This window comes from Elephantulus edwardii, unplaced genomic scaffold, assembly GCF_000299155.1.
Source record: "Elephantulus edwardii isolate Elephantulus edwardi_28Jun2011 unplaced genomic scaffold, EleEdw1.0 scaffold00233, whole genome shotgun sequence".
In the NCBI taxonomy this organism is placed as follows: Eukaryota; Metazoa; Chordata; class Mammalia; order Macroscelidea; family Macroscelididae; genus Elephantulus; species Elephantulus edwardii.
The window spans coordinates 724,980-735,205 of NW_006399983.1; the positions used below are offsets into that span (position 1 = coordinate 724,980).

Below are 10,226 nucleotides of genomic sequence, written 5' to 3' on the forward strand. Positions count from 1 at the left end.
AAGGATTCTAAGGCTCCGTCTAACATACTTTGGACATGTTGTGAGGAGAGACCGGTCCTTGGAGAGGGACATCATGCTTGGAAGGGTGGAGGGACAGCGCAGGAGAGGAAGGAAGGCCCTCTATGAGGTGGACTGATTCAGTGACTGGGATAATTGGGATGGGAGTGTCAGAGACAGTACAATTGGTACAGGACAGAGCGGAGTTTAGGGCTGTTGTACATGGGGTTGCTATGAGTCGCAAGGAACTTGACGGCACATAACAACAACAACAACAACAACAACAACAACATATAACAAACAGGTTTGCCCTGGAGAGGGTGTAGCCAGAATGCTCCTTGGAGTCAAGGATTCTGAAGCTTTGTCTGACATACTTTGGGCATGTTGCAAGGAGGGATTGATCCTTGGAGAGGGACATCATGTTTGGCAGAGTAGAGGGATGACCCTCGATGAGATGGATCGATTCTTGAGTGAAGTGGAGGGAATAAGTGTGTTTGAGACGGTGAGGTTGGCACACGATAGAATGGTGTTTAGGGCTCTTGTACACAGGGTCACTATGAGTCGCAAGCGACTCGATGGCCTATAACAACAACAACAACAACAATCATCATGATCCAGAGACTTTACTTTCAATCTTTAATTCTAGAACACATCCTTAGTCAATTCTGAAAATGCTTCAGCTATCAGCTATTAAGTATTATTTCTCCACCTTCACACCTGTAATCCTTTTAGCTGTATTCCAGAGCTCCTCCTTGCTTCTAAGGAACACTCTGATTATACATCTTCCAAGACAGGTTTGCTCTTTTTACAGTTAACACCATATTCAATATTCTTTGCCAATTCAACAATTTAAACACACCAATCCTTCTTCCATCTTCCTTAAGTCCTGTCCAACATTCCAACATGTGTGAGGTAACAGACACTACTATGGCTTGGGACAAGTGCACCTTGGTCTTTAAAGTGACATCTTTGTTCTTCCACACTTTAAGTCTTTTTCAGATTTGCCTAATGCATTGCCTTTTCTTCAGAGAGCCACTGATCAACAATAAGGTCTTATAATTAACCTTTGAAGTTCAAGTCCTGTTTTAAAATTGGGACTATTACAGGTTAAGTCCACTGGATGTAAAATGTGTCTCTTTATCTGTGACCTCCTCTAATCTTAAAACACATAGCTGTGACTCCAGCCCATAGCTAATATTAGTATATCCAATTTTAACACTAATATTCATATTTCTTTTCACTGGGTAAATTCTGACTTTTAAACAGCTGGATCCCTTTGCAGAAAAGATTCTGGTGTTGTAGGAGACTATCCTAGTTCATGGACCTGGAACAGCAAGTTCACAGAGTCTGTCCGAGCCTTTTGTAAGTATTTCTCTTTCGTGTTTTTATCCAGAGATTTTCTTTGTAAAACTGCTTTGTCTTCTTAGCTTTCTGCTTTTATATCTTAACTATTTTTACCACGTGAAACAGAAAATTGTCAAAGAATAAACTCACCATGCCATATGAATCTTTAATCAAGCTAGTATTAACACTGACCATCTTTTGTTTTAGAATTACTGCTGATATTGGTACTATTAATGTTACTATTCATCTCAACTGTTGTTGGTAGGTGCCATCGAGTAACCATGACTCATAGCAATCTGACGAATAACTGATCTAAACCCTATCCTATACTGTGCCATCTGCACAATCTCAGACATGCACGAGGAGCTACTGTTACAGTCATTGTGTCAATCCATCTTGTTGAGGGTCTTCCTCTCTTTAGATCTGAGCTATTCAATAAGGTAGTTCTGTGGACACAGTAACAAGAAACTAAAAATTTTCATAATTTAATTCTTTAGTGGCTTAGATCTGTCTTGGGCAAGAGTAGCCCTGAATAGTCTCATGCAGCTGGTGGCTACCACACTAGACAAAACAGACTCTTAAACATTTCTGTCAACTCTCAAATTTCTCCTGGATAGAAATTTAGATATTCTAGTTTACTAATCTACCTTACTGCAAATAACCTATATTTAATTCAGCTACTGAGTGTTTTAAATGACTGTTTTTATTATTTCTAGAAGTTCTATTTGGTTCTTCACATGTTGCTGTTTCCTGCTTCTATAGCCAACCTTTTTTATTTGCATTTGAACTTACAAATATATTACTTTTTCCATATCTCATCATTCTATCATTTGGAATCTTCACAGGTGTATTTCTGCCATCAGTTATTTCTGCTCATTTTGACTCACTGTGCGTTGAGCTTCCCTCAGTGATTATTCCTATTTCTGTGAGTCTCATCTTTGGAAATTTTTTTGAGACCTAGATTAAAGTTCAATTCCTTCATCAAGATTTCTTTTTTCCATCTGCCAATCTGGAGCCTCTTAAAATTAAATTCTCTGAGTTACATGTTTGGGACCACATTTTTTGTGACAGCAGATAGCGATCCACACCTGGTAAGCTGACAGTTTTGCACTTGTGCTGCATTCAGTGCCGGGGTCGACACAGGCATGTTTTTTTCTTCCCTTCACAGGATGCTCATGTCTTGTCTAGCTTTATAATGTGAGTACAGTCCTCAGGATCTGAATTTGACATGAGATGATCATGTGCTAGATTGCCCTCCCTAGTTAGCAAGCTCTGGATTTTGTCTGTTGTCACCAATTTTCCAGGCAATCATCAAAGTAGAAACTTAAAAGTCCTCAGGGTTTGACAGACATTTTCATAAAGGAAATGGCTTCTACACTTCCTTACCTCCACTAATGTGTGGTTTCATGGACTAGCTTCAGAGCTCTGTGGCTTCCTTAGTTTTTAAGTTACTGTCAATCCAGTATTTCAGTTGCTTCAGCACCAGTGTCGTCCGAGGCATCTAAGCCACTCACGCTTGTCACTCTATCACGGCTTGTGCATCTCATTTTGGGTCTTTGTAGACCAGTGAATATCCACTGTGTGCACATGTTTTAATTAAAAGTGTCACATTTTTGTTATATTTGAGAAAAATATTTATAATTCTATCTTGAGTTTAATTCGTTTTCATCTTTTAATCAATTTTGTCTGATATTTTAATCTAAAAACTCTAGTGTTTCTATAGGTTAAGAGAATGCTTAATTCTTCTCCTTTGTCTACCCTCTAAATAAAATGGCCTTTTCTCCTCTCATCTGCCTCATGTCTATCGCTTCATTCCTTTCTACAGGAAGAGTAACTAAAAGGTTGCCTTATTTTAAGACTTGGTTAATCTGCACCATCCAATCTGAAATATATGACCATTTACCACTACTAGATTCAGAAATTCTACTAGTGATTTGAAAACAACTTTTTCTGAATCCAAATTATCCCCCTCTATTTTTTTTCCTGATTTTTTTTCAACAATATCACTGGGGAGTATTTGTTCAAATGCCTCATGGTTTATACAATTCACATACCATCAGTGGCCAAAAACCTCACATATGCCAGTGCTTTTTTTTTCATCTGTCAATGGGAATTGTTACTGTATTTATTAAATACTGTAATTGATCATAGGAGCTCTGGTGGCCTAGTGGCAAGAAGCTGTGCTGCAATCCCGAAGGCTTGCGGTTCAAGGTCACCAGCTACTATATGGGAGAAGGATGGGCAATCTCCTCTCATGCGATTAACTGCCTCTGAAAACTCGCTGGAAGGTCAGCTATGGATTGGTTCCAACTCTGTGGTACACAACAACAACAACAAGTTGATCTTGGCTATATATTCATGTGACTGTAAAAGGCTGGTAGAAGGCCTTCACTAGAGCACTATCCAAGAACATGAGCCAAAGAATTTGTGCTCTGTGTTTGCTCTAACAGCTTACACTGTGTTCCTACCATCAAAATTAGCAAAAGTCGGGGAGAAGGGTGCAACAATGAATGAATGGAATCCCAAAATCTCTGTAGATGTTCACTGAAATGAAAAATAAACAACCTAAATTTAAAAAAAAAAATCAGCAAAAGTGTTCTCATTAGACATTATTTCAGTAAAGCTGGAGGTTTTCTTAATAGGTCTTTCATGCCAAGTATATGGCAAGAATGAGCAGTGCCACAGAATCCCAGCTGTGTGTGGGTTTGAGCATCCAAAGTATTTCTCAGAGCATTTTTTAAGATCAAGACTTGCCCGCTAGTGATCCATGTGTTCTACACACAGGTTGGCTTCTCTTTCAGGCCCTGGTGGAGAAGCTTAACTGGTTCCTATACAAGTTTTGCATTCCTTTGTATTGTTTATGGTATCCTTGAAAATCATCTTTTTAAAGTGCCTATCCCAAATACTTGTCAATTTTAAGTATTTGTCAAATTTTGTATTTGTGTTTCATATCATAAGGAATGCTGACACTATCTACAGACAAGTCTTCTTCTTGGATATATGTATCTTTTCCCATTGTAGAGCTTGATGTTTCTCTCAGTGATGTCTCCTCCCCCCCTCCCTCCAATGATGTCTTTAAATACAGAAAATATTTTTATTTCTACAAAATTCAATTTACGACATTTTTTATTCTTAATTGCCTTATATGTATTGTTGAAGAAATTTTTATCTATTAAAGATTAAAGACATTTTCTCCAACGTTACCCTCCCTAAACTTTGATTTTATACAAATGAAGAAATTCAATGTGGCAGAAAAACAGCTTCAGGGGAGGGAGATGTGTGGCTACAGCAAAAAGCTAGGTTCAGATCACAATAAGGTCTGAATCAACAAAGTCCCTGTTGATTGGACTTTAAAAGCACAAGGAGGCAGGTATGCTCATTACTCCTCTCTACAGATGTTTTTGGACAAATTGTCCTAATTGTCTACCCCAAAGAAACTTCAATACCAGATATACTCTTTATCTGTGTACACATGACAGCCCTTTCTTTGGAAGGCTACAGACAATTCTAATATTCACAAATTCTTATTCCCTAGAATAGAGTTTCCATTTTCACCATCTTAATGTAAACATTTTTAGACAAAAAAGTGTTATTACTTGATAATTTATCAAATATTTTCTTTCTTGACAAGTAATAGTTTGTAACAAGCTAACAGTGGTTTCTGAGAAGACCAATCATTCATCTGAAAGAGCCAGGTTAAAAACAGTAAGACAGTACCAAAGCCTAGGAAAAACCAGGAGGAATCAACAAATGTGGAGAGCTGATATGCATCAGACAAAACCGTAAACCTGTTGGGGCAAACAATGGGGTCCTAATGACTATGATATTTATCTTTCAGAGAGAACTGATATACCACGTAGTAGAAATAGACAATAAAAAGGAGTAACAAAATAGAAAGATGAAGGAATTAAGATGAAAGAAACTCTGGTAGAGTTTTCATAAAAGGCCATTTTAGATTTATTTACATTTTAAGATTCATTACATATTATTTTAACCAAACTTTTGTATTGTTTTACAAAACCACACAAAATGTTCAAACATATGCAATTAAAGTAAACGGCACTTAATGTGTGTAAAACTGGTAAAAAGAATTGTTTTCAAAAAAGAAGACTTATGGCCTTCTCTTTAGAAAATTTAAAGGTACTCATCTCCATTTTTAAAATAAAACCAAACCAGTAAGTTTTGTTTGCTGAAAAAAGTATTTGCAAACATCTTATTTTTAAACATTTTGCATAAACAGAATAATTTTCAAAAATAATCAAATTACATAAAATGTGGATTTATAATGCAGACTAAAACTGTATAAAGCATGTAATAGGTTTACTATTGCCATATATACATGCATGCATTCTTATGTTACAAAGTTGACCAACCATAATTACAAAGTTGGAGAAAAAACATCAATAGGTGTAGGACTCATTCTTTCTTTGGAATCAGGGTACAGAGAGCCAATTCTTAGTTCTATCAACTGAGCTTGAGACCTGACTTTACTACATGTTGTTGTGGTTTAGTGCCACGAGTCGTAGGTGACTCACAGCGACCCTATGAACGAAAGTCCTCGACACTTGCGTGACTTTCATCCTTTCTCCAGGTTCATATGGTTTCTGGAGGCAAGCTATTACAGAAGTGGATGCCACTCCTGCTTCCATGATTGTTTTAATTGGGGAGCTCCACCAAACACTGTCCACCATGGGTAACCATTATCACATTTGACACATTAGTGTCACAGTGTTCTACATTTATCTTACCATATTATATTATAGTCTGGGTTCATTCACCTCTGATTTGGAAAGGTCTCTGCTGAGTCAAAGCTTCCAGGTGGGTACAGTCTCACTGGAAGAACCACAATGGAATAAAACGAACTGTCTCACCTAAATTTAATCTCCCATTTCTGGTACAAAGAACTCCAAGTCTGGAGGCAGCAGTTTTTGCACCATTTCTGCTTTTCATCAATACCTGAGGAGCAGAACAAGTTGCCTCTCCAGGCTGGCTGGTGCCCTTCACATACTACAGTCATCCAGAATCCTGGTTTAGAAGTCAGGGCGATGTGGGCAAAGGTTCTCCTCCTCACCATAAACTAACAACTGTGTTAAGATAAGTACACCCGCATTTCACCACTACGGATTATGTTTAAGTCAAATACTCACCACAAGTTGACAAAGTTGATAAAACTTGGAGAGAATTCCCTTTCCTCGGAATTACTCAGCTGGGGAGGTTCTCCTTTCACGACTTGTGTTAGTTGGTCAAATACACTATTCCACTTTGGATAAGGAAATCGGCCAGTGGCCAACTCGTACTAAAAACACAGAATAAAAGAAGAATACACTAGACATTATTTACCATTCATCATTTCGATGACCATGCTGAAAACCTAAACTTCCATGCAACTCCTGTAAAAGTCTCAGATCAAATCAAGATTCAGTTACAGCATAATTGTTAAGACTAAGGAAAGGTCATATTTAAAAATTACATAAAAAAAAATACTCTGCCAACAAAATGGAAAGTCTTGGACTAAAATGAAACACTGAACTTGAGTCTAGACACGGCCCCCACATGAATGCTCTAGGGCAGCCCCTGGCTCCAATTCCACTTGTGAAAGAGACCACGAAGTTGGTTTCTGAAGTTAAGTACAGAGACTGCTCATTCTGCAACTATCTTAATAGAAGGTGACAGTTCAAAGAACAGCCACACACCTTTATAAGGTAAAAGGCATCAACCTGAACTCAGAGGAAACAATGCCCAACTCCTGATCTACAATTACTGCCATTCCAAGAACAAACATGTTACCACTGCAGATCAAATCAAAGCAAGGTCAAATACTTGAATTCTAAAGGCAACGCTCATGACAGTATCTCTAAGCCTCCATATGAGCTAGATACATACATCCTAATCTAACAAAGGTTTAAAGTCTTTCTCTCACAATTTGTAAAAAAGAGAAGTTAGACATTGTTCTTTATCCAAGAAGTATACCTAAATCTACATGTTGGTCTAATGAGTCCTTCTTTATGTGACTGAACTGTTGTTGTCGTCATGCACCATCTTGTCCACTGAGACTCACAGTGACCCCATGAACAGATCAGAATCTGAAGACTATGTCTCAACTGCAACTCATGGAGACCCTAAAACAGAAGGTCTTCTCCTGGCCCTATCCCGTGTCATTGCCACCTCCGACACAGTTGAGCCCATTGTTGTTGTATATATATCAAATACCTTCATCTATCAATGACTTATTGCATAAATAGGTAAGTGATAACTTTGAATTGATTAGAGTAGAAAATGGCAATAGCGGGGACACTGTGGAGACAAAACACCATCCGAAAACCCTCATTTGAAGCTGTCTTCAACTTAGACTGAGTCAATTTAAATATTAAAATGCTAATTTATATAATGTACGGTGTCTCTCTGGAGACTAAGGTGCACCTGATACAGGCCATGGTCTTTGCAATCACTTGTTATGCATCAGAGAGTTGTTTGGACAATGACTAGGGAGGATAGAAGGAGAATTGACGCCTTTGAGCTGGGGTGCTGGAGAAGAGTATTGAATGTACCATGGACTGCCAAGAAAACAGATTCATCCTGGAAAGGGTTAAACCAGGCTACTCCTTGGAGGCAAGGATTCTGGGGCTTCGTCTGACATACTTTGGACATGCTGTAAGGAGGGACAGGTCCTTGGAGAGGGACATCATGCTTGGGAGGGTAGAGGGACAGCACAGGAGGGGAAGACCCTCTATGAGGTGGACTGATTCAGTGACTGGGGTAATCGGGATAGGTGTGTCAGAGGCAATGCGACTTAGCACAGGATAGAGCAGGGTTCAGGGCTGTTGTATACAGGGTCGCTATGAGTCACAAACGACTTGACAGCACATAACACCACCACCACCACATTGTCTTCCCAAGTTTCCCTTTGAAATCTTCTGCTCAACTCTTTTTATTTTTCCATTTCTTCCTTTTGGTCTGGCCTCTCACCATTCTAGTGTAATTTTCATAGTCTCTTTTACATCCATTTTAGTCTATTCTTTTTTCTCTGTCCTTGTAATAAATTTTGCTTCCTTCATAAAGGATATCCTTGCTATCATCCCAAAACTCATTTGGTTTCATCTAAATTTAGTAAACTACGAGGTGACTCCACTGGAATTACAGGTCTTACTGCAGTCTTTAGGATTCCTTCATCAGACATAAAAGACGCTCAATGATCATATTTCCCTCTCTCCCAAACTTATTATTATTTTTTATGTGTGTACTGTCAAATCAGATCTGACTGGCACAGGAGGTGATTATTCCTCCTTCTTCAGCAGAACATTTGGTGGATTTGAACCGCCCACCTCTGGGAATGCAGCGCAGCTTCTTGCTACTGGGCCACCAGAGCTCGCCAGTCCTATCTTCTGAGACTGGAATCTCAAGCAGCTTGTAGTACCTGGAGAGACGTGTCCTCACAGAAATCATGTCAATTTAAAATAGTTTCAGATAGAAGAAAGTTCATATAAAGGGAAGAGAAGCTTCTATTCATTAATGATGATTGTACTAACTCATAGCAACAAAGCATTTATGGATTTTCCAAAGAACCAATGATCTCTAATCTTTCTTTTAATAGGAAATCAATCTTACATTTCAAACAAGTCAGTTACAGTCAAACATTTGTGGTCAGGCCACTTGTGAGTTAGAATAAGCCTGCTGCTAATGGGACTCAGTTATAAATCTGTCCATGAGATTCCTTCATAGGTTCATCCAGAAAACTGGGCTGCTGTCAAGTACCAAGCGTAACACTGGTCACCTCTTTGAAAACCAATCAAGCACATGAAAGTCTTGAAGAAATCTGCAGTAATACACTCTGTTTTACTTTAACAATATTTTAAAAACTTCCTGACTATGAACTATTTCTGCATGTACTAATATTTTACCAGTATTATGAGCAGTGTTAGTTTAAACATACGTGGAGAAATGTGAAAGGAAATTTACTTGGGCGAGGGAAAGAACTTAGAATTTTAGTGCCAAAAAAGGGTATCTTCAGATGCTCTGCTGGAGAAGGAGGGGGCAATCTCCTCCTGTACCAGTCAGATCTGATTTGATGGTACACATAAAAAATAATACAATAAAAATTAAAAAAATTTAAAAAAAAAAAGGATATCTGAACTAGTTAATAACCAAATAGGGTTTTTTTAAAAAAAGAAATTAGTATAAAGCCCTTGTTGTTGTTGTGTACCATCAAGTCGGAACCAACCCTCCGGCAGGTTTTCAGAGGCAGTTAATCACACAAGAGGATACTGCCCATCCTTCTCCTGTGGAGCAGCTGGTGGCCTTGAACTACGTTCCTTTGGGACTGCTGCGCAGCTTATTTCCACCAAGCCACGAGAGCTCCCTAACATAGATGAAATCACACACATGCATGCACACATGGATTTTAAAAAGATATACAAAAAAGAAAAATAATACCTGGTACTGTATTCTTCTAATTTCAGCTTTTAACTGAACATTATTTGGAAACTTGGTTTTTAACTATAAAATATTTATGATAAAGTTTCTAAAAACTATGTCATTGAATGATACTTTTAAAACTTGCATTTCAATGTCCAACTTCATTTTGCAAAGCTAAAAATCTCTATGACTCTTGGCTAGAGTAAAAATTAAAAAGTTTTCACTTCAGTATTTAATACTAAAAGCTGTAGTCACCTGGTATAGAATTCATAATCCCAAGAAGAGGTATTCATAGCAAATATGTTTTTTAAGAGACATAAACGCCGGTTATATACTTGGATTTCACCTGGTGGTATGCATAGGAAACAGATTGATTACATCTGTGGAAAGAACCACTGGAGAAGCTCAATATCAGCTGTGAAAACTAGGCCAGGAGCTGATTGTGGAACAGACCACCAACTACTCATATGCAA

The 10,226-nt window shown here is 38.2% G+C and overlaps 1 protein-coding gene across 3 annotated transcripts in view; it reads right to left on the minus strand.

The window, feature by feature from the left end:
* Nucleotides 1-10,226, minus strand: part of MAP2K4 (mitogen-activated protein kinase kinase 4) — a 151,361-nt gene that overhangs the window by 7,372 nt on the left and 133,763 nt on the right. For all 3 annotated transcript variants that reach the window (XM_006898557.1, XM_006898558.1, XM_006898559.1), the window contains one exon: nt 6,489-6,637. In XM_006898557.1, the coding sequence (XP_006898619.1) occupies nt 6,489-6,637 (149 nt within the window). The remainder of the gene's footprint in view (nt 1-6,488; nt 6,638-10,226) is intronic.